Source organism: Symsagittifera roscoffensis, chromosome 1, assembly GCF_963678635.1.
Source record: "Symsagittifera roscoffensis chromosome 1, txSymRosc1.1, whole genome shotgun sequence".
Classification (NCBI taxonomy): Eukaryota; Metazoa; Xenacoelomorpha; order Acoela; family Convolutidae; genus Symsagittifera; species Symsagittifera roscoffensis.
In genome coordinates this window covers 62,147,711-62,172,360 of record NC_087062.1, presented here as the reverse complement: position 1 = coordinate 62,172,360, position 24,650 = coordinate 62,147,711, and the positions used below count along the sequence as shown (strand labels likewise).

The window sequence follows — 24,650 nt, the reverse complement described above, 5'->3', positions numbered from 1 at the left end:
TGGTTGGCAGGACTGTCCTGGAGAAACGTTTCAATTGGGAACTGGCAATGGAAGTCAGAAAGCAAATATTATCTAATTATATCCTCATGTGCAGAGTAGTGAAAAATGTTAGAAGGCTTTGGCCATGTAGTATGATACCACTTGTAGCACATAGTGAATCCGTATAATGTGGATAAATTTCTTTTGTGCATTTTGAAAATTCTGTTCGATGACACTGTACCATTTTGATGAGTTACTCGCAGTTCAATGAGGACATTGACCGGGGCTGTCTGGGGAGTTGTGCCATTCGACCAGAATGTTGCCAAGAAATGGTTGTAGTTCAACTGTACGAAGGAGCAGTTTCCATGATTAACGGTCTTATTTGACAAAATCAACGGATTGGAAAGGGTCATTTTGGACTGACATGCTTTTTTAAAAAAAAAATCGTTCGAAAAGAAGACACGTGATCTTTTTTTTTCGCGAGGGCTGAAAAGCCGCGAAAATCAGAACAATGATTTTCGCTGATACAAAACAGACGTGCGACTGACGAGAGACGACAGAAATTATAGTCGAAAATAATAGCACAAGAGCACTCCGAATTGTAACGAGTGTGCAGCTAAAATAGTTACGGAGCAATTCCCGAGAATCAGTAGGGCTTTTTAGAGGATTCTGCTACCCTTCCTGGTAGTCAACAAGACAGATCCTCGACCGGATTCAAGAAGTCGGAAGGTTCTTGATAAAAATTAAATAATGAATATCAACAATTTTTAGATTCTTGGAATGTCATGAATTGATTTAAATAACATCAGATAATGAGAAGCTAGGAGTCCATAGAAAATGGTTGATCCATCTCCGATGGATATGATGATTTTTATCTCTTGAACACAAACAATAGTAATATGTATTTAGGAGTGACCTCGTGGTCTGGGGATACTGAGACCCAGCCATGAGCTCACTAGTTTCGCTTGTGTTTAAGTTAACTTGCGTGGGTTGGCCGGTAGCCTTAACTAGTAATGACTTTGTCGACCCGATTTTAATGGACCACACATTGATCTGGCTTTGGTAGAGACAGTTTCAAGCATGTGAAACTGTGTTTAGACGCTAGCCAGTCGTTTTAGGACCTAGCGTTATTTTCCGTCGGTATGTTCTTCCGGGCGAATGTTACAAGCATCAGTATAAAAAAATTCAAAAAAATGTCAAAGACGTACCCATAGCTTAAGCTGGGCACTTCATCGACACACGAAAATTTTGGTTCATCTAATTTTTAAAAAACGTTTTCATGTTTTTTGGGCTTATGCTTTCATGATTGTGTTGTATCGCAAGTGGTGCGAAGCTCCGCCTCGCCTCAGTGTAATTTCCACACTGATTGAAATTATTTCGCTTGTCCAAAAACTAAGATATTTTTTCTTGAACTAATACGTATAATTCGAATAATTGAATTCATTGCATCATTCAGCATTTGATAAGCTTTTATTTCAGACCTAAAATATGAAGCATAACAACCAGTTAGCATCTGTACACCTGAGAAAACATTGGCAGGGACGAGTTAAAACTTGGTTCAATCAGCCAGCCCGAAAGTGGAGGCGTCATGTCAACCGAGTTAAAAAATCAAAGAAGCTTGGATTGAGACCTGCTCAGGGATCACTTAAGCCTGCTGTGTCTTGCCCTACGCGTCGATACAACTTCAAGCTCCGCGAGGGACGAGGTTTTACGCGAGCCGAAATCCTGGCTGCTGGTTTGACACCACTTTATGCCCGAGCAATTGGCATCGCTTTGGACAAGCGCAGGACTAACAAAAGTCAGGAGGGTCTTGACCGCAACAAGGAAAGACTTAAGGAATACCTAGCTCACGTTACCGTTATTCCTATGAACAAGGAAAAGCGAGAGAAAAAGGGCCTTTCGTTTGAGGGCCATGTACAGCATAAGGGTAAGATAATGCCTATCAGCAACAAGGGAGTTGCGGAGGCTCCAAGACTTGTCACGGATGAGGAAAAAAAGTTTGTTGCCTACCAGGCACTTCGAAGAGCGCGTGCAGACGCCAGGCTGTTTGGACGACGAGAGAAAAAGAGGAAGGAAAAGGAGGAAGCCTCGAAAGCCTAAGCTTCACTACGGGCCTTCTACGGAATTTCTGTGATGTGTTTATACAATTGTTTGTTCTAAATTGGTAAATTTACGCATCCGACCTTGATATTTTTTCATATATTGATAAGAGCACAAATCATTGCCAGCAAGAAATATATACGCAAGAGTTGTTATAGTACAAAGTTTTCAGGAATATGTACAATAGCAGATACAATGATGGCAACCGAGGAAGGGATTCTTATGGCTCGTCTAATGATTACGGAGGTCGCTCTTCTAATTACAGAGACAACTACCCGTCAGGCAATCCTACTAAAAGATCCAATTACGATGAAAGGGGAGAAGAAGCTTATGCGTATTCAAATTCGGCAGCTAAAAGACCTCGTGATGTTCCTGATCTTCAAGAGGGGTATGCCGGATCAAGCCGCGGTTCTGCTTTACTCGACGCTCCTCGATATGATCGCAGTCATTTACTTCGAGTTGAAGAAGAAAGGTTGAGACAGCTAGAAGAAATTGCTCGGCTGAAGCGAGAACATGAGTTGACTTTACTGAGGTTTGTATTGACGTGAAAACACCTTATTATTTTAGCTGGTATGCTGCGTTGCTATTTATATTCGAAGATCTGTCAATCTGGAGCGGAAAATCGTCGGAATGTGTTGGAGCAGCGAAACTGATGCAGCTTAGCTGTACATGTGAGTAGTTTTTGTAACTTTATCTCATTTTGTGCTTTATACTTGCAAAAACTAATTTTGATGAGCGCACTAAGTTTCATTTCTTGTCGTATGATTGCTTTTCAATCTTCGGTATTTTCTTTAGAATCTTCGAGAGCAGCAAGAATTTTTATAATATGTGTTTAATTTTGGATAGTAGTCTGTTGTCGAAAATTTCTTTTCTAAACTGACAGTTTTCAAAGATATGTTTGTCAGTTTTTGGGACAATTTGCAGGGTTGCCAGTGTTATTGACGTTATGGATTAGTAGGAGTTTTCAAATTGGAATGGAGAGGAATTTCAAATTGGAATATTTTTTCCTCAAGTTAAGGGAACAAGTTTTTTTCTTCTTGCTCGTTTGGTATAAATTCGGCATGTAATATTCTCTCTGCCAAATCTATGCGAACATTTTGTCTGCAAAGTTTTTGAATTTCTACACTAAATTTCAAGGAAAATGTCATGGAGAATAACTGAAAACGTCTTTCAATATCATGGATGTCGCGGAAAAATTTTGTTGAAAACCCATGGCAACCCTGATATGTGACTGGGCGGGTGAGTTTTTGCCTGCTTTGAAACCCAATAGTGCCTCCTAACTTTTAGCGAATATAACGCCTTTCATCGTTGTTTCCTAGAGCTCGACCCAGATGGAACATTGTCAAAAATCTGTTGCGTTGCTGCCGAGCTAAAGATTGCAACCTGCTGGACCAATCATATGCTGTAGCAATTCAAAGCTGTTACCCTCAAAGCCGAAAAATTCGAAAGATGGCTTTTCTGGCCTGTGACGAGATCGACTTTCTTGACAATTAAAAGACGTCGAATTTTGTCTGAGTCAACCTCGCCCACCACTTGGTTTGCTTTGATTCAGAAACTGACCTATGAAAATGCAATGCAAACGATCGTCCAGCCATTTGATGTTCAAACCGATGCACGATGACCGAATAAAAAAACTGAACTTGGCTGCCGAGTAGATCTAGGGTTTTTGCTTCTCTGGCGAATTGCCAGTTTGCTACCAAATTTCTTGAGCTGACATGATCGCACGTATGGATCAACAGTCACCCTAAATGGCGATTTTCTTTAACACGCTGGTCCGTTTTCGTTTTTCTAATTTGCCGCATCCGATGTTCTCCGATTGTAATCTCAAAAATTTAGCAGAAATGATCAAGTAGTAATAATCTCCACGCCAAAATAAAAAACAAGGATATCCGGTTGCTGTGCAAAGTAGCACAGAAGGTTCCTACCATTTTCTTAAAAATTGCGTTATTGTTTCATGTTTTCTTTTCAAACTAGTTGTTTTTAGTGCGTAGTGTGATGAAAGGATCTGACGAAATTTTGAAAATTAGGCCTATTCGACAGTCGAAGAAAGATCAGCAAATCGGGCAACGGTTTTTGTCGAAAAATGACAAGTAAAAAATTCTAAATTCAAAAAAAAAAATTCTAAAAACGGCCCTAAAAATTCATTTTTCTTACTGGAGGAAAAGATAAGTTTCATGGCTTATCCTTCTATAATAGAACTGCTCGCTTGCTTTAATCGCTCGAAATAAGAAGACTAAAAGCGAAAAAAAATTTAGAACCGGTTTTTCTTGACACTGGGACAACTTTGAAATTTTTTAAATGTTGCTCAAATCACGACTGAAAACGGTTGAATATGATATATCACTCGACGCGTTCTGATGATTATTTGTTGTACCTGATTTTGCATGGAAAACAAAAAACTAAAACACCCGAAAACAAAGTTCCCTTTCAATTCTCTGAACAAAGTAATGGTTGAAATGACATGTTGTTCACTCAAACAGTACTCATCCTAATCGCCAAAAAACAGTGAAATAATTGATTCATCAATTGAAATAATTGTGAAATAATTGAAAACAGTGAAATAATTGATAAATCAAAGAGCGGTCGGTTAATTGAAATAACGTATGTGGATTCTCTGAACATGGGCAGAAAAGCCACGGTCGATTAAAACCATTTGTGACGCAGAAGCGATAAGAAATTCAATAACTCATAAATATTGAAAACTAAATCTTTCCTCATTGTGTTTCCCTGACCGTGACTTTGAGAGTTCAGATCCTGTCGTTTAATTTTCAATGACTCATTCATTCAGTGAAAAATCTGAATGTGTTACTTGCACCATATGCCAATAAATGAAGCGACTGGCTTTACGACGTGACTCGTTTTCCGAATTGTGTAAAGACTAGCAGTTCTTGCTTTTGTTGGTGACATCGCTCCCCTAGAGAAAGATTGATTCGATCCTGATTTTTCCTGGCCAACCTGGCTTAAACCCTCATAATTTTAGAAGCTTCTATTTTCCATTCTTTAAGAAGGAAGCCGCGTTGGGAAAAATATAAACTATGGAAAAGAACACCTTGCAAAATCATAAGATTACGCAATCTGACGACAAAATAGAAGGGAAAAAAGTTTCAAGCATGAGAGTAAATCTTTTTTTTGTTTTCAAGGAGGACTTTGGACATGAACCGAAGAGAAGTGCAAGAGGCTCTCAATAGTCGTGGCGAAGGAGGTAACAGAGGTTCATACGGTCGAGACCGTCATATGGGCTATGATGGCGGCAGGCGAGGGTTAGATGACAGAGGAAGAGGTGATTCAAATCAGAGAGATCGATATCGGAGGGATTCACCAGGAAGACCCAGAGTGGTAATGGAAGTGTTCTTTCCACTTTAAAAATTTGATGCTTCATCCTTCGTCGACAAAACAAACAGCCACCACCCCCCCCCCCCCCCCGTAAAAACCAATTAGGCTATCCCCGAAGCAAAAACGGTAAAACGCTAGAAAAGACGTTATCAAACGCAAGCAGATGGTTGATGTTCATAGCACGCAACCGACTTAAGGTTAATTTATATCGAGAAAAATTGTATTCCCTAATATTGTATGCAATGCCAATTTTTGTCATTTAAAAAGTCGACTTTATAAACATCAGTTTTATTGATTTTTTCGGCGTATAAAGTAGGCTTTATATGCATCAGTTTTATTGATTTTTTCACTCTGAAAAATTTTTTGTGATTTGATATAGTGACTTTTGTTTTTCTACATTCATTGAGGAATCTGCTCATGGCTCCATATCATTACCCTTGCGATAAGTAAACAACTTTGTCCGCAGTATGTTTACTTCTCGAGGATCTTTCATCTGACATGCTCCATTTCTTGAATATTCAATTAAACGTACTATCACTTAGCTAGTAATTAGTTCGTTTCAGGTTGTAATTATCTTTCCAAAATTTTTTTTCGGGTTCCTTGTTTTCGTCTTAGTTTCTGTCGGTTCAATTTCCCTTTTTTAAACGCCATTTTATATCTGGTAGGATTTTTATTGGTTTAATTGGGGGGGGGGTGCGGGTTCTCGGAAAAATTTCAAAATTTAGTCGACCTTATTTTTAGGTCGACCTAAATGATTTTCTGAGCTCTCCCAAATCATTATGAAGACCCCCCATTTTGACCAAATTTTCTGCGCCGCTGAAAAAATAGGCCACAAAAGGCGTTTTCAGGCACTTTTTGGAAAATGTTGACCAAAAACTGGTTTTTTTTTGGCGCGCGCTTCCCCCTTAAAGTTAGATTATTTTGGCGCCTTAAGAAAAATTTTAGGTTCAGTCGGCCAAAAAGAAATTATTTCAGAATAGTACAAAGGGGGAAACCTTTGGGTCGGCAGGGGGTCGAATCCCTGAAGGGGGGCCTCCGCCTTCCTAAATCCGCTGGTGATTCAAACAGTTTCAGTTTTTGTTATGTCGAATTAGTCAACTTATTTTGCGTAACTTCGAGGGCAGAATATATCCGTTTGGAATTATGTTTTTCAGTTTGGATAGGTCGTAAAAACTTATAAATTTGATGAAAGTTGTTATGACAACAGTTTTTTTTGGGCTTAACAAGTTTCGTTCCAATGTTTGTCGCCTTTGTTATCAAGTTATTTTTTCAAGGATTTTCAAGTTTACTAATTAAGTTTTTTTCTGAAAGAGCTACCAATTTTCAAAAAAGGTATCCACAGCAAGATCTTTTACCTTCTTGTGTGCCTTCATACTCACCTGATCTCTTTTTGTTTTGCACCTTTGTCTATAGCATTCGACAAAATCTGTAGGGGTTCTCAAAAACTAACCTACCAAATCTAAAATTTTGGTTTCATTGAATAGAACGAGTTTGAAAAGCTCCCCTCTGAGTGGCTACGCTGAAACTTTTTTAAGTATAAATTTATGACCCTCTTAATACAGGATTTTTTGGACTTTTTTGAATATTTTTGGCTTTTCTCGAAAACTAACTTCCCAAACTTGAGGTTGTGGGTTCAGTGGAGATAACGGGTAGTAAGAAGCTTTCCTAAATTAACGGCTACTTCCAATTTTTTAATACAAATAGTTATCGTCCTCGGAAATGTCACTTTTTAAATCCTGTTTTCTAAATTTTTTGAATTGTGCCAAAAATACCCTCGCATATCTGAGATTTTGGGTTCAATCCAAAGAACGTGTTGTGTGAAGCTCCTTTGCATATGCGAGTACGACCAAATTTTTTTCAGGAAAGTCAAAAATTTGATTTGTTTACCTTCTCGTTTTTTCTCGTGAGCTACCCAGCCAAACTGGATTTTTGGGTTCAATTGAAAGGAGAGTTTGAATGAATCTCTTCTGCATAAATGGCTACGCCCAAATTTTTAAAACTAAGTCATGATTCTCGGAAATGTTAACTTTCTGATTTTTTGGCCATTTTGTGGACTTTTCTCGATAACTATTCCGCCAAATCTGATATCATTGGTTGAATCGACACAGGAGGTTGTTAAAAGCTTATCTCCATAGTTTGATGCGCTCAGTTTTTTAAGAAAAAAGGTATGACCTTCCAACAAGTGAAAATTTTGAAACTGACCGTTTTTCGGAAGTTTGTTTGACTAACTCGAAAAATACCGTGCCAATTCTCATGTTAAGTGTTCAATCGAGAAACCCGATTATTCTAGTCTTCTCTTTTTTACCGACCACGACTTGTTTTTTGCATTCTTTAGAAAATCGAGTCTTTGAACTTGACCGTTTTTAGAAATTTTTAGACCGTTTTTTTTAGAAGCAGTTACTCCTTAATTTTTTGTAAGAAACATGTTGTCTTCGGCAAAGTTCCAAAATCTTTTCACTATTACTTATTTTAGAAGAGAACCTACTAAGTTTTTGGGCAAAGTCAATTTTTTAAATTACGTATTTCGTCCCGCATCGGTAAAACAAATTCAAAATATCAAACACGTACCTCCAGCTTTCACTTAATTTTTTCAACATTGTCAACATGTTTTTTTTTATGATAGCGTTAAATCGCAAGTGGTGCGAAGCTCCGCTTCGCCTCTGCGTTGAAACTAATTTCAAACGATTGTCAACATGCCACGCGGGAATGAGGGGAATGCTCAATTGGTCCTTTTTTGCTAAAAAAAAGCGAAGAACCGACAATTTATCTTCATGAATTATTAGCTTCATGAAAAATTAAACAGATTGATTTGACTATTTCTCAATTGTAGTCGAAATTTTGTTCGACGTAGAATGATGTTATATAAGCTTGAGATTAGGAAATGTTATAAAAACCGATTTTCCTCTTATTTTAGAGGGATCGGTCACCACCCAGACGTCGATCTCGTTCTAAGGGTGATCGATTCGGACCTAATCGACGAGAGTTCTCTCGAGGCAGAGACAGGTCCTCGTCTAACCGGAGCCGATCTAGGGCCCGCAGTCAGCGAGAAAGAAGTCCAAGCAAGACAAAGGTTAGTGAGAAACATAAACCATATTTACATTGCGAGCTTGTGAGCAGTGTATTAGTACGAACCTAACTCGCAAATAAACGCGTTGATTAAAAGTATTCACTTGTTTGGTGGCATTTGCGCTATGATCTCAATCTGTAGCATTCGAAGTTTCAGAAAATCTGTTCTCTGCTTTTTTGTGGCTATTGTAATTAATTAAGCGTCCATGGTGAGTGGTTAATGCGTGAGACTCATCATCTCCTGATTGCAGATCGAATACGAGACGTCGAATTTTTACTAACTCGAGATTCATTTCACTTTTTCTTATTGCATTTTGCAGCTTCTTTTTGTCGTGTTCTCGCTAGTGTTTGCGGAGCGCAGCTTCGCCTCTGTGTAAATGAATTGATACACTGTTATTGTTGTTGTTGTTGTTGTTGCTGTTACTCAGAAAAGAGAAATGATTTCAAATGTATCCACATAACAGCTTTTAATTATAAAAAATGCGATCTGGAAATTTTTTGTGTCAACACCGTGGGAAAATCATTATGAATTGGTTTACATCATTTACAACTTTTTTCACCCTTATTTATGTAAGAAAAAGTATGACAAAACATACAATTTTGCCCTAATTTGGAAAAAAAATCGAAAAGATCCATAAACTGGAGTTTGCGATGAAAAGTCTTGCCAGTTTCGTTCATGCGCGGATAATAATTCGAAAGTCAAACGAGGATAGCCGGTTGCTCTGAAAGTAACACAGAATGTTCCGACCATAATCATAAAAACTACAAATAAAAGTTCTTCAAATTATTATGTTCGTCAAATTGGTGTCGTTTGTTGTACGTGGTGTGATAACAAATCTATACAAACGCGTAAAAACTTAGTAAATAAGGAATCATCGACTACAGTCATCAAAAAAGAATAACAGACGAAAAATGACATTAAGACATAACATTAAGACGCCAAATGAGAGTAAATTGAACTGTTCGAAGTTAAGCGAATTCAGCTTCTCAGAAATACAATCTCAGAGCTTGTGTGTTGCGTCGTGCCAAAAGGTTTCCGGCAAATAAGGCGATCTCTATGTTTTACTTGAACAGTGGTCCATTTGATTGCATCTGATTGAATATGAGTACCTTTGATTGAATATGAATATGCAATCGATAGGTGGCTGTAGATATTTGTATTGAGCTTTATCAGTCCTCATCTTAAATTTTTTGCAGCCGAAGTCTCCTGTCACAGAAGTGCAGCAGGAGTGGAAGTGTGAATTATGCAATGTGAAGTTTAAATCTGCAGTGGAGAAGATTGAACACGAAGAGAAGAACGAGAAGCACATCTACGTCATGAAGAAATTGCAGTCCTTCAGCGAGTCCAGCGGGACTACAATGGATGAACTAGTCGAGAAGTTCTTACGTTCACGAAGCAATCCGCAGGCAAAAGAAGAGGTCGCCGGTTTAATGGCAAAAGAGGAATCTGGAAATGATGACGCATCAAAGGACGCAACGTACATAAATATTCAATACTTTTTGACGGGATGGGAAAGCTTGGTGTCGTAGCTGTAGTTGTTATCCGAATATTTTTGAGATTTCTAAATTGAAACTAGTTAGATGACTCATTGAATTTAGTTCATTTTTGTCACTACACATTAAACTTTATGTCACTTACAGTGTCAAATTTTAATATTTGATTGTTTCAGCGGAGTGCTAGTGGACGCCGTAAAAGACGTAAAGGTGAGCAAGCAGCATATTCGAGAAACATTTTCGAGCTTCATTTCAAGGTGGAAACGGCTACGTTGAAATGGATAACCCTCTTCCTGGTAGTGTCTGCAGTGGGTAGGGCCGGAGCAAAAAAGGCTAAGTTTCATCTAGAACTCAAGTACTCCTCAAAATAGAAGAGGGATACAATAACTGCTCTCAGCTAAGAAGGTTTCCTATAGGGAATGTAGTCCAAATCAGTTTTTGTCTCTTTTAGCCAGAGGACGACCCGGAGAGGTTTCCAGGACTCTACTACACGGGTGAGAGGTGGCGTGTACGAGTATACAATCCAGACCTTATAATGGGTCCGGATTTCATAGTACCAGTGACTGGATGGTACTGTGTGTTGTGCGAGAAGTTCTACTACAACGAGAGTCCCGCCAAAACTAATCACTGTCAGAACAAAGCTCACTGGGAAAATCTAAGGGTAAATTTCCGAGTTTTTGATTACTGTTCCGACCATTGAAAATGTGGAGGAACTTGGTATTCGGGTGTGTTTTTTTTTCTTTTAATTTCCACGCAACATATTCTCGATTGGAGATAAATGGAGACATAGCAAAGTAAGAGATGTATTACTTTTAAGAACTCGAAAGCTTCTGTTCAAATTTATCGTGGCCAGACAGCTTTAGTTAAGCTTAAAGCATTGATCAATCAAATGGAATTTCTTTAAAAAGAAGAATAACTGGTGCCTCCGTACATTCTAAGTTGAATAATGTTTTGACACTATATACGCTGATCGTAAGGAAAACGTTCCACAAAAGACGCTTCTATGTAAGACGTGTAACCGTAAAACATGTATCGCACGGGTCAGATGTCTCTGAACCATTTTTCGTGCGAAGAAATAGCTGTCCATGGGAAGGGTAAGCTTACAAGGAAAGTTTGTTTTTGAGGAGAGGGTGTTCGAGGCCGTTTTGGGAACTTTTATGCAACTTTACGACTCAATTTTGCGCCTTGTTAAAGACCCGTCTGCTGCTCTTAATCACAGTTATTGTGACAGTTCGGCCGCTAGACTCATGTGAACTCTATTCGAATGCGATAAATCGACCAACAATACAATTACTGCAAGTGATCAAACCACCTGGAACTACTGCACGTAGTTGAGTTCATGCCATTCATTAAATATCTATTATCAACTTAGACTATCCTCACCCATAACCAACAATTCACACCAGAACCCAAAACTCCTCCAATTAAACCCTCTACTGTTCGATATTATAATACAGTGCGTAGAAGCACATCCCGCAACTACCCGAACATCTATGACCCCAGATACAGAAACCGCGACCTCAGGGCGTCTCCCCAGAACCAATCAATTCAACCCGAAACAAATCTTGTCTTCGCCAGTTACAGTGGAATTTCAAAGGCATCGGAGGTAAGGCTACTGCGCTTGCCCCCTGCCTTGAAACAATTAAACCCTTTTTTGCTGCTCTGCAAGAAACAGTTCAATTTAAACAGCAAAACCATACCGCGGAATTTTTAATGGACTAATATTCGGACTCATAAACGCTCACAGCTGTTGCAATGAATGCAACCCTCTGTCTCACTAAATACTGAAAACCTAAGTGAAACTTTTGAACAGGAACAGTTAACACTGAACCGCAAGGCCCGCTGCAGCCTGCATTCAATTCGCTCTGTTTACTCATCTCTTAGTTAAAACACCTGAACGAAGCTACCTACCGAAAAATGTCCCCTGTGCCTCAACTTTACAATAATACTGCCCACCTTTTCTCCAGTCCTTGAAAAGTAACCCCAATGACTAGTCTCTGCCTCTGTGCCAGACATCTGGAAGCTAAATTCTACGGACTTTTTCCTCTTACAGGCACATCATATGAGCATGCTCCTGATTCCTAAACACTGGCTGATAGACACGACTATTAACTGTTTTCCCGCCTTTTCTGAGTTGTCCAGCTGATGTACAAAAACGGAATATTTCGACTCCATACCACTACTATGAAAAACCACAGTTTGATGGTTTTTAGAAGCTACAGCGGACCCAGTCACCGGAATCGGTGGCCCTGCTTCTATCAAAAAGCACAATATGGGAGCTGTGTGGGTTTTGAACGAGAAGAAATCACAAGCTTTAAGGAAGTAATGAGCCTTAACCAAAAGAAAGGAAACAATCTGTGCACAAGAAGTACTGAATAAAAGAATCAACCAGACCTAGACGATACTTGATAGAAAAAAATGATGTTATTCCTAAAAACAAGTATCTTGACGTTAAAATACAATTTTTCAGCGGTCTGTTTTCTTAGTGGTTTCTAGAATAGATGAAAATAGCTCAGACTCTTATACAGCCGCGATGGTTTTTTTTCAGGAAAAATCTTAAAATTGTTTTTTTTTTAAATTTGATTGTTCGCGGTTTGACATTCGAATTCTTTTAAGTTAAATTTAATTCATTTGCCGAATGGCTGACAAATTACGCTCTCTAACAACGAAATAGACTTGTTTGACTAAGAAACAATTAACTTTGTAAAGACTCTTTCTATAAGTCGTGATGGTTTTCTTGCCTGTTTTTTTTTTTCAGGAAAGTCTTAAAATAAGTTTGTTCACGCTCAAATTTACTTTTTCGCGGTTTGACTTTTAATTTTATTAAGTTCAGGTCATTTCTTTCGTTAAAAGGAAGGCAAACTCAACTATCGAACAGCGAAAGTGTAAAAGTAACAGTCGCGAAAACTTTTGAAAATGAAATTTAATTATCAGATTTCACAGCAGAACAAAGTTTTAAACTATTGATGCAGTTTTCTTAAATCGGGTTTATTTTATGAAAAAAATTGTCAATCATAGATTTATCTTGAAATTCAAAGAGCTTCAATGCGCTTTTATTGGAAATTCAAAAGTTGAGAGTACTTTTTTGTTTACTTGCGTTCATTGGCTATGTTTTATGAATTGAAGTAAAACAAATTTTGCTGCTTCTATTAGGCGTGGCTGAAAGAGAACGGACACAAATATGAGCCACTGAAGTACGACGAGTTTGTTAAGGCAGCAGAAATTGGCCAAGAGCTGAAAGGGAAGACAGAGGGTGATATGAAGGCGGCGGCTGAGTCTGGAGCTTCCACTCGCACAGAGGAAATCATAGAGGGTATCGGCGACCTTGGCGAGAGCAACGGGATCCCTGTCAACGAAGCAGATGAAACTAAGCTTTTTTGTAGGTTTTAATTATTCTTATCATCATTGAAGGAAAACAAAACAGGCAATGATTATTGATAACAGGATTTTTTTTATTTTTGTTAGTTTGGAGCTATTATTTTTCGGGTGTGAATTTTATTTAAGATTGGGTATAATTTTATTGTTTTTTACCCTTGCGATAAACAAGGGTATTGCAATCGTGTACTAGACTTTTTTCCCATAAAAAACTTTGTTCACAGGACTCTTCTTTAGCAGTACTTTTTTTCAAATTGTATTTATACAAGCAAAGCAGGCGTGATAAAATGAACTCTCTTTTTTTCAACCTAAGTCGTAATTATTGTGCGACAAAATGTGATTAATTTGAAAGTTTTCATTTTGATATATAACCAGCTATTAAGTACAGCCAATGCTAAGGACATTAACAGACTATTATATTACAAATAGCACTTTAGGGAAGATGACCCGCAACAAAATAGGAGGATTCGTCATAATTGGCTTGCGTCACTTAGCAATTATGTAGACTCATAATTGGCGTGCGTCACTTTTGTGGACTCAAAGTTTTACTAATTCAATTTTTCCCAGTAGCGTTATCGGTCATACTTTTGCTTGTGTATGCGATGTGAAACTTCGCCTCTGTGTCAAATTTCTTAGCGTTCCCGGCCCATTAAGCGTGGAGGCAACGAATATGCCTGGTACTGCAAAGGTCCTGGGTTCGAATCTGACCAGGACTTGTTTTTTTAACGGGAATTATTCTAATTCATATAAAATTGTCGGCCAGTTATTTGTCTGCTTATCTGTTGTCGGCTAGGTTGTCACATCTTGGAATCGTTTTTTTGTGCGCATTTTCTAATGTTGCTTTTATTGTTTGATTACTCCTACAATTTGTAATTTTACTGAACGTGACTTCGTATGGTTATGGCCCTCGGAAAAGCCAAACTTCTGATATTTTTATCCGTTTTTTTAAAAAAAAATTTTTTTACTTTTCTTAAGAACTACCCTCCCAATATGAGGTTTTAGGTTCACTCTAAATTACAGTTTGCGTGAATCCCTTCTGGATAAGTGGTTACGCCCTAATTTTTCACACAACAAGGTATGATTCTCGGTAATGTCAAATATTGATTTGATGACTGTTTTCATGGACTTTTCTCGCTAGCTATCCTGTCGTATCTGATAACTTACGTTTAATCGAAACAACAGTTGTTGAAAGCCTACCTTTATAATTGGCTATGCCCAATTTTCTAATGAAAAAGTTATGGCCTTCAAGCAAGTCAATGTGAAAACTGCCGTGCCAATTCTCAAGTTGTTCAATCGTGAAGCCCGGTTTTGGAAATGATATCTGCTTAAGCTGTCACAATCTGCTTTTCGCTGAAAAAAAGTTAGTAGGTTTTGGAAAGTCTTTTGACCTTTTTTTAGAAACTTTTTGAGTTTTCTTAAACTTTACTCAATGGAATCTGAGATGAAAACTTCAATTGGAAGAACTGATTGAGACAATTGTTTCTGCAGAATTGGCGACTCCTTAATTTTTGGTAGGAAAAATGTTATCTCCTTGGAAAATTGTTTATCTCAAAATTTTTCTATCGTCTCACTTTTCTTAGTAGAGAAACAACTAAGGTTTTAAGCAAAGTCCAATTTTTGAAATCACACATGGTGCCGTATCAGGATAGCAAATTCATTCAATGTCAAACACGTACCTCCAGCTGGGCCTCTAATTGTTTTTTATCGAGACATACGAAAACTTTTTTGATTCACCAAGTTTTTTTTTCAACATTAAATGTTTTTTCGCTTTAATGTTTGCTCTATTCCAAGTATTGCGAGGCTCCGCATCACCTTTGTGTAATAAATTCCGATGGAGTCCCTTCAGATACCGCCCACCAAAGAATTTACAGGGTCGATATTCTAGGGGGTGATGATATATAGACAATCGAATCAGTGGTCTTATGAATGTTTGCGATTATTACTGACGGATAAAAAACTTGCTTAAGTTTTATGGGTAAACGTTTTGCGCATTCGGGTCCAAAATTTTTACCTCAAAACCAATCATTTTTGGCTTTTTGAGTCAATCAAAAATTAAGCCAGAATTCCCGGATCAATTGCTGACAAAACTATATCAAAGGGAGCCTATTAGATAGCCCAAAAAAAAATCGAAAAGTACAACCCTGAGTTTCATGTTTTTTATTTCAGTTTCCAGGTGTCAGTGTCCATGTACTGATAGCAGAAATATCAGTACATTTCTGGTGAATCGATAGCTCACATTTGTTTTATTGAATAGACTCATCTTTCTCATTTGTTGTTGTGCAACTTCCACAAGGAGTTTGAGTGGTACTAGCAAGACGAGTATCACGATGAGCCATGAGTAATTCAGTTATATAAAAATAGTTCTATTGAATAATGTACGTAGCGAAGACTCTTATTTAGGTCTTGTGATTTTTTTTTCAGGTGAAACTCTAAAAAACTCTTATAGTTAAAGATGCGCATTCATATATATGCACTTTTTGAGCACAGTACATTTTCTTCTGCTGAAAGCTAGGTAAATTGCTCTCTCCAAATACAAACGTGAAAATGGCGAAAAAAACGTGAACAATTTCTAGCTGCGAAAGTGGATTCTATTTTATAGGTTTCGCAGCACAGCGGAAAAAATTTGTACCTTTAAATCCAGTTTTCTCAAATTGAATTCAATTTATCAAAAAATTTTAAACATAAATTCGTCTTGAAATTCAAATAGGCTTAATGCCATATATTTTTTTTACTTTAAAAGTCATTGTTTTTTCTGCTTTCTTGTGTTCGTTACTTTTTCCAACTGCCAGTTGGCTATTTTAAAAATGTTTTGAAAATATTTTTATAATGTAAAAGACACGTTTTTTTTACTCTGAAGCAAAAATAAATTTATTGATACAAATTTTAGAAGATGTATACCTTTCTTTAAATTTGTTGTTCTACATAAGAGGATCAGTTTGATATAATTTTGTCATCAATTGGTATGGTAGTTCTGGCGTAATTTTTGGTTGACTATAAAAAGCCTAATATGTTTGGTTTTTGGGTAAAATTTTGGACCCGAATGCGCAAAAATTCTGCTAAAATTCCAAGCAAGTTTTGTCTCCATCAATTTTTGTCTAAAGTTATCACAATTTTTTTGTCCATTAACTAGGAAAGAACTGCATTTTTATCTAAATTTTCCTTTTTGATTTTATTTTTATTTATTTTGTCTTGTCTTCACGTTTTGATTTTCGTATCTTTTTGCTTCTGTCTAATTTCACCGACCCAATCATTTATTACTGCAGACCAATCGAATCGAATATTTTAGCCGTCACCGTCAAAGATGAACCTATTGAAGATGTCACCAAATCCAATAATGAGCAATCAAGTGGTAAGTGATCGTGTTTTATACGAAAGGCAGACTATTTGAATCACTTCGACTATTAAAACATTTTTTAAAAAAGTTCATCAAAAGGATATCAGGCGATCATGATCTAACCGAAAATTTTATAAATATTTCATAAAAATGAGCGGGCTTTTTTTGGCGACATGTTTAAGACAAATTGAAGTTTTCTTCGAAAGGGGTTCAAGTAAATTCAGGGGTGGATCTAGGATTTTCTCGAGGGGGAGGATTTTCAAAAAAAATTCAAAAATTTTGTCGACCTTTTTATAGGTCAACCAAATTGATTTTCTGAGCTCTCCCAAATCACTATAAAGACCCGATTTTGGCCAAATTTTCTGCGCCGCAAACAAAATCATTATATATTGAGGCCTTATCACCAAAAAAAAGGATATCTCAAAATATTACAAAGGAGGGACCCTCTGGGTAGGCAGGGAGTCGAATTCCTGAATCCCCCCCCCGTCTAAATCCGCTGGTGAGTAAATTTATGATTGCGAACTATGCTTTTGTAGAGATGTTCTTTGAGACTACTATCGGAAAATCTGCGGGCCACGAACGGATCCCGAGTCACAACCTTAACGAAGACGCTCTCGATATGGACTACGAAGAGGATGACTACACGAATGAAGATGATCTTACGAAAGCAGCAATGACGTCACGAAATGGAAATAAAACCCGAGGCGACCTTGCGACCTCGTCTGAAAAGGAGAATAGCCGAATCAGGTCGACCTTTGTAGAGTCCAATAAACAAATGATTAAAGATTCCAGGATGCTCTCAATGTTCGACAATCTGGAAGCCATTCTAAGTGGAACGGAAGAGCAGGTGTGTAAAAATTATTTCTGCTGGTTCCAAGACAAGTAGAAGCTCAAAATGAGTAGTGTTTGTTACGTCTAGTTTTTGATAGAAGTAATTGTAATGTGACTTTTCGAGCATTTTAACGCTTGCGAATTGCAAGCCTTGTCAGATCGGAATTTCGGCTTTTTCAGCACAACAATTATCAGGTTCAACAGGTGTCCGGCAAATATGACGACAGCTTTTAAGACGACAACCGTTATTGGTGGGACTTAAAGACGACGCTACACGCAATTTGTCCACTTATATTTCTGAGAACTATAATTCGCTTAAAGTTTAATTGTTCAATTTACATGTTTTAACTCTCATTTGTCGTCTTACTGTTATGTCGTCTTAATGCCTTGTCTTATTTATCTAGCGACAGTTCAACAATATCTCTTGATGAGAATCAGTTGGCATATCTTTGCTGATAGAATATCAGGCGAACATATAGTTTTTGAGCTTCTCTGCATTTTCTAAAACCGTTCTATTCGAATGTTTTTCAATTGCTGGTTGTAAACCAATTCTTATTTTTTATTTCATTTTTTTTGCTTTTCATTGTTTTATTCGCTTCAAAGTTTCTTCGGCTTCAATAGTTTCGGTTGATGTTTTATTTGTTTAGTTGGATCGTAATTCGTCGTTTCAAGGACCAACCTATTTTTGAATTAATTTGTTTTTCGACGGGGGGTGTAACTTTTGCTTTTCAAATGAAATTTAGGATGCACTTTATCGATCTGAGAAAAGCGTTTCATATTGTTGATCATATCATCCTGCTTCAAAAACTAGAACTCTATTGAGTTTGAGGATTGTCGCAACTGGTTTAAGGGTTGTATAGCTGGCTAACAGCAAAGTGCGCGAGTTAACGATGTGTCTTCTGATTGGGAGCCTGTTACGTTGGGGTTCTTTCAAGGTTCTATCTTACGCCCGCTCCTCTTACTGATATATGTAAACGATAATCCCAGTTTCAAAAAGATTGGAGGTTTTCCTTTTTGCAGACGATACAAACATTATAGCATGCAACCGAAATTTAATTGATTTCCAACACACCTCAAGCATCCACGGTTGGTTAATTTCAAATAAGTTAACTTCAAATACAGATGAAACCACCTTTGTATCTTTTAAACATAACTCAAAATCTTCCTGAGTTCATATTCCTATCAATAATATGATTTTCACTGCAAACTCATCGTGCAAATGTCTAGATGTCATTGTTGACCAAAAATTAAGATTTTCCGAACCAAGGGCAGCGCTGTTCAAGTATTACATGGCTGATGTTAGAACAATAGTACAAAACGGGCTGCTTGTCTAAAGTTGTATCAGATACTTCACGCTTTTTTCTGTAGTCGTGTTCCAAAAAAAACTGATCAAGATGATCTACTTAAAGCGAAAGCTTGAAAGTGTTTCAAACGAGATTCATGACATAAAAATGTGTATGGTCTTTTAAAGTTTGCATTGCCTTTTAAAGTTCTGCATGAGATTAGCCAACCAGCTGTAACAGAACGATTATTTACACAAGCAAAGCTTGTGCGGTAGTAGAACTTTCTTTTTTCCAACCTGTGTTTATTTTGATCAATAACCAGCTATTAGGTACATCCAATGCTACGGATATAAACACAGACTATTATATTACAAATAGCACTTTAGCTTCACGGTATTATGGATTTGTAGCATAGATGTAGGGAAGGAGACTCGCAACAAAATAAGAGGGTTCGAACCTGGGCAGGCTCGGATTATTTAATGAACTTTTCGTATACTAGCTAAAATGCGTCCGCTCTATTAATTGAGGCATGTTAGTTGGTACATTTATTTTTACTAAAATTGACTGGTACTGATAATGTGTCATAATTGTCTTGCGTCAAGTATCAATTATGTAGACTCATAATTGCCGTGCGTCACTTAAGAAATTTTGTAGACACAAAGTTTTTTTTCTTTGTCATATTCTTGCTTGTGTATGCGAACTTCACCTCTGTCATAAATAGTTTTCGCCAAACTTAAAGTTTCCCAAAAAATACAAGGTCGTTGCTCCCATTATTTGAAACATCATGCTGTATTATTGAATTTATAGGAGCATCGCTGCAGAACCAGGGATCTAAGGTTATCAGCGTTTCGTTTTCTTGCGGAAATAATTGTATGCCCGATCCTAAAGGTGAAATGACTAAAAATGAAGTTTGTCTGCTTGTTCATAAGCTTAAAAATATTAATGTTTTGGGCAACCAAGAGTTAGCTGCATTGTTCAATAATTTACAATATCTCTCATATGCTTGAAAACTAATACGGAAAAAATATAAATATTTTTTGCTTCCCTCTAATTGAATTGCATTCGAGACAAAACAAACTAATGGAGGTTTTTTCTTAGAATATTTTGATCACAAAAGATTCACGAGGAGTTTCAGTATTTTTCCTGTGCCAATCATTATTACATACGGTTGTAAAAAAATTGTTGATCATAAAATTTTCTTGAAACTTAGAGAGCTGCAATGTGATATATTTTTTCGAATTTCGAAAGATTCAAAAATTCCTTTATCACTGTAGAGAAAACTGAGTTAATCATTTTTTCTTCAGCATCTAAAAAGAAACTCAGAAAATCATCGAAAATTATATCTCAATCCGTTAAATTTCTCGGTAACCTAGATGGTTAGAAAGAAATAAACAAAATTTTGAAGAAGATGGTTAGTTCAATCCAAATCATCAAATGCATAAGAGAAGAAATTCTTCTGCGCGCCAGAATTTTCCTCAATGCAGTTTTATTTAGCCATTTACAGTATACAGTTTCCATGAGTTCTTTTGAATGGTTGTACTCAAAGAAAATTTAATTAAACTAGAAATTTAAATAAAATGAGGAATACACATCGACAGGTATCTTCATTGTATCTTAGTAAATTCAGTGATTGATGAATTATTTTGTCATATTTAGTATTATTGTACACTTGTTTCATCCGCAATAAATATTGTAACTTCAAAAGTTAATGCAACAATCATTTCTTTCTGCTCTCGCTAAAATTCCCATTTTGAGCAAGTAATGCGAGCGATTAATTTTAGCCAAGAAAACTTGTTGTTGAAGATTCATGCATCTTTTTGCTAGCACTCAAAAAAAAATTGGTTACAAGGATAACACGGAGAAACAAGGAAAATTGGTTGCTGTGCAACAAGCACAAAATTTTCCGACCACTCTCATAAAAATAAGTACCACACGACCACACTCATAATTTAAATTCATTAGTATCCTCTTTGTGCGTGATGAGAAAACTAAGCAAAAGCGTGGAAAATTGTTGAATTAGACATTATCGACAACAGATATTGTCGCAAATAAATGAACTTTGATTTTCTAGTTTTTCACTGCCTTAATGAAAATCTTCAATCTAAGATCTAGTTAAAAGACCTACTTAACCCGCTCAAAATTAGACTGAAACTTAACATTCTCATTTAGTTATTTCTCGACACTGGGAAAACTTTGAGCTGCGTGACATTTATTTGTGCTACTTGATTTTGCCTGGAATATTAAGACAAAATTTCCACCCTATTTTCACTGGTCGGAACAGTTATGCACAAAAACTTGAAAACATTGATGGAAAGTTTTTTTTGGCTTAAGTTTGTTTTCCATTTTTTGAAGACAACCGTACTCAAATAAGGCCAATGCTCATGTTTTTGCGACCTTTTACTTCATAGCCCCACACAGCGCTCTAGCAAAACTTATTGATCAAAATATTCAGTGCTTCTAGCAATCGGCTATTTTTGTTTGCAGTTAATTAATAGGAAAAGATGCGCTAGTAAGTTTCAAGGAAAACTAAGACCTAAAAATGGGAAAACTAGGACAAAAGGGAAGTGTAAAAGGGAAAATAGTTCAATAGGGAATTAAAAAGGGAATACTAGGACATTCAAAAGGGAATACTAGGACATTCAAAAATGATAAAGTTCATTTTAAAATAAACTTTTGACACTTGTAAAATAAAAATTAAATTGAAGTCTAGAAAAATCACAAGACTGAAAACAAATTTGGCATTCAAATGAGATAACCTTGGATTAGTCACAATCATTTGCCCTCACAACGCTGACTCTAATATCTGGGTATTACAAACATTCTTTTTTCCGAAGAAGCAGCAAAGCAGATCGAATGAAAAGTTAAACTGATTTGATTTTAAAACGTTACTCAATTTTTGTACTGTTTCAACGCGAAGTCCCATTATGCCATCACCGGTAGCAGTGGTCGATTTGCCACGATATTGATCATATAACTTGGAAAACAACCACGAGATCTTAATTTTGCCAACAAAATGCACTACCAAAATTGTTTTGGCTCTGAAACTCGCTACGCGTAGGCACCTGTAACCGTTTTTTTAAATTTCCTGATTGTATTTACTTAATGGTTACTGCTACTACTAACTGTGACATGTTCCTAGAGTCTCCACACCCAGTGTAGAAAGTAATGGAGAATTTTGGATAAAGGTCACCCAACTGAGTCCATGCGTAAACAGGGAACAAATTCAAGGGGTTTCAGTTCACAAAACGCTAACTGAAACACAAAATCATAAATGATTTACAATTATCCATAGAAAGCTCCACACGAGTTCTTAGTTCAAAAGTATTGATTCTTATAGAGCACCTTGTTCTCTCAACACCATGATAGTTAGTGTAATTTAACTGGTTTTTTAAAACAATGTCGTGTAAATCGTTGATATCAATAATATAGCTGTCTAAAATTCTGCGAATTTAGCAATTGAACCGATATCGACTATCATTATCAGTTATATTTCAGTTTCATTGAAAGCATATGAATTTTTAATCAGCCTATATTGAAGCTTTAATTTGGCAGCTGTACCTTTATAATGAAAAGATAACAAAACTTGAGGATCGTTGATCACTGTTCATACAGTTTAAATTGCTTGTTTTCAAAAGCTGTTTGATAACCTCTTTGAAAAGTTCATATACATGCATTTCGTTTTTTCTATTTTAATGCCTGATTCAAACTAACTCAATTTGAGCAACCGTATTTTAAACCATGATATTGAACAGTTTACGAAACTATTGTGGTATTTTAACAGATGCTAACGATGAAACACGTATTTGATTCTATGAAAGACCATTTTATTTTAAAATTTTTGACATGTAATTAATCTGAGGATCGAAACTCAGTGTTTCATCAATCATCATTCCAGAATACTTGCTCACATGCTTTGTTGTCTAAAGTAATTGAATGGTTTGTCGTTATAGTGAGGTGATTTGAATACATCCAGTCGCTAACTTGAGAAGCACCCGGATAAATATATCAATTTTTTTTCACTATGGCAGTATCATTTGCTTAAAGAAAGTCATTTGAATTTTTACACTGAGATAATAAATCATCCAAGGCTTCCTTCAGATCAGTAAAACAAGCAGATTGCTTTTTCCATACCGATTGAGCTTTGAAGTTCATTTGGCTGGAGAGCCACCGCATCAGATCTAGATTATTTTTACAAGCTAAATTCACCATCACTGAAGATAAAAACACTTTTTCATTTTCAAATAATTTAACTAACTTTTTCTATAAAACTGAATATTTTTGTGCCGGATAACAATTTAACAAGAAATAAGGGATAAAACTGCTTTTTCATGATTAAAATCAACTTTTTTCTCTAATAAAACATTCAACGTTTCGGTGACATCTGGCGCCATCATCAGGAACTGAAAAATAAAGTAAATTAAGAACAGAGCACTAGAAGGTGAAAAGAGCACTGTTGAGTGGGTAAATACAAAACGTTAAATAGACATCAAAGTGAACAAAAACCCAAAAAGTTCAACAACAAAAAGCACCTAAACGTGGGGGAAAAGGAAAAATAGCACTGAAAAAGTTAAACGATAAAACAGCTAGAAAAGACTCAAAATGGTGGAATCTGACTGTTTATTCAAATCATAAATTCTGATGTTTAATGTGATATGCCTCCGTGAAAAGAAGGAGACGCCAGGAGGAAGACTTCTCAAGGACCTCAAAACACCCTAAATTATTTTTGATGGATGGTCGAATGTCGTGCATCATGAGGTGATCATAGATGGCAGGAACGCCTCCAGACTGTCTACTGGCATGTTCCCTGACCCTCTTGTGTAAATGTCGTCGAGTGACTCCAGAACGAGAATTACAACCTGTTTCTGACCAACGAAATAGGTACTTCACACCGCCATTATTGACCATTTTTGGCTGCTTTTCTGGACGTCTGTGGATCGATATAAAGTTGTAAGACTTTAAGATCAGCCTGACAAACGGAACTTCAATACGGCTGCATAGATTCTCCAAGGAGGACCGTAGTACTTTTTTGGCTGATTCACTACGATATGGTAAAATCAATAAACAAGAAACTTCGTCAGATATTTTTTCTCGCAAATTTTTCTCACCGACACCTAATTTCTTGTTCAGAAAATTACGAATTTGAATACTCAAGCTATCAGGATCATAACCCAGCCGCGTCAGACAACCAATACATCTCTCAACCAATGGGCATCAGGTTGTGTTTATTACCCTCATCGCAGAACGATTTGGCCTGCAGAAATAAGCATTTGTCGCATTTTTTGTGATGAACTGATGTCTCAAAACCGCCAGAATGCATTGAAACAGACACGCCGATAAAAGAAATAATGTTGTTCCCAGCTAATTCATAGATGAATTGAATTGAAGGATGGAATAAATTGAACTTCTCGAGGAACTCATCAAAGTGACACGGCGACGAAAAAAGCAAAAAGGCGTCATCGTTATAGCGGATGACACTATGTCATCGGCAAGCAGGAAACTTTAGCAGGAAGACAAACGTGTCATCGACAAGCAGTAAAAACTCATTTTATTTTCATTCAAATTGGATTGAGTTTCACAAAGAAATTGAGAGAAGTATTGGTTGTCTGACGCGGCTGGGTTAAGATCCTGGTAGCTTGAGTATTCAATTTCGTAATTTTCTGAACAAGAAATTGGGTGTTGGTGAGCAAAATTTGCGAGAACAATTATCTGACGAAGTTTCTTCTTTATTGATTTTTTCATGTGGTGAATCAGCCAATAAAAAACTCCTTGGAAAATCTATGCAGCCGTATTGAAGTTCCGTGTCTCAGGCTGATCTTAACTTCTAACAATTTGATATCGATCCTCAGACGTCCAGA

At 36.8% G+C, this 24,650-nt stretch overlaps 3 protein-coding genes across 3 annotated transcripts in view; all 3 read left to right on the top strand.

The window, feature by feature from the left end:
- Nucleotides 1–24,650, top strand: part of LOC134846936 (zinc finger FYVE domain-containing protein 1-like) — a 436,861-nt gene that overhangs the window by 178,819 nt on the left and 233,392 nt on the right. The gene's annotated exons all lie outside the window — the stretch shown is intronic.
- On the top strand, nucleotides 1,451–2,167 carry LOC134856873 (large ribosomal subunit protein eL13-like). Its single transcript, XM_063873167.1, has one exon. The coding sequence runs from the start codon at nucleotides 1,468–1,470 to the stop codon at nucleotides 2,077–2,079; it is 612 nt and encodes a 203-aa protein (XP_063729237.1). The 5' UTR covers nucleotides 1,451–1,467; the 3' UTR covers nucleotides 2,080–2,167.
- Nucleotides 2,493–24,650, top strand: part of LOC134846953 (uncharacterized) — a 31,411-nt gene continuing 9,253 nt past the window's right edge. The window contains exons 1-9 of the mRNA XM_063864400.1: nucleotides 2,493–2,750; nucleotides 5,220–5,415; nucleotides 8,327–8,482; nucleotides 9,676–9,956; nucleotides 10,149–10,182; nucleotides 10,424–10,633; nucleotides 13,126–13,351; nucleotides 16,634–16,696; nucleotides 17,218–17,528. Coding sequence (XP_063720470.1) covers nucleotides 2,749–2,750; nucleotides 5,220–5,415; nucleotides 8,327–8,482; nucleotides 9,676–9,956; nucleotides 10,149–10,182; nucleotides 10,424–10,633; nucleotides 13,126–13,351; nucleotides 16,634–16,696; nucleotides 17,218–17,528 — 1,479 coding nt within the window. The 5' untranslated portion in view covers nucleotides 2,493–2,748. The remainder of the gene's footprint in view (nucleotides 2,751–5,219; nucleotides 5,416–8,326; nucleotides 8,483–9,675; nucleotides 9,957–10,148; nucleotides 10,183–10,423; nucleotides 10,634–13,125; nucleotides 13,352–16,633; nucleotides 16,697–17,217; nucleotides 17,529–24,650) is intronic.

Bases quoted from the DNA above. Each gene is read 5' to 3' on its own strand.
- LOC134856873 (XM_063873167.1), top strand. From the start codon at position 1,468: ATGAAGCATAACAACCAGTTAGCATCTGTACACCTGAGAAAACATTGG.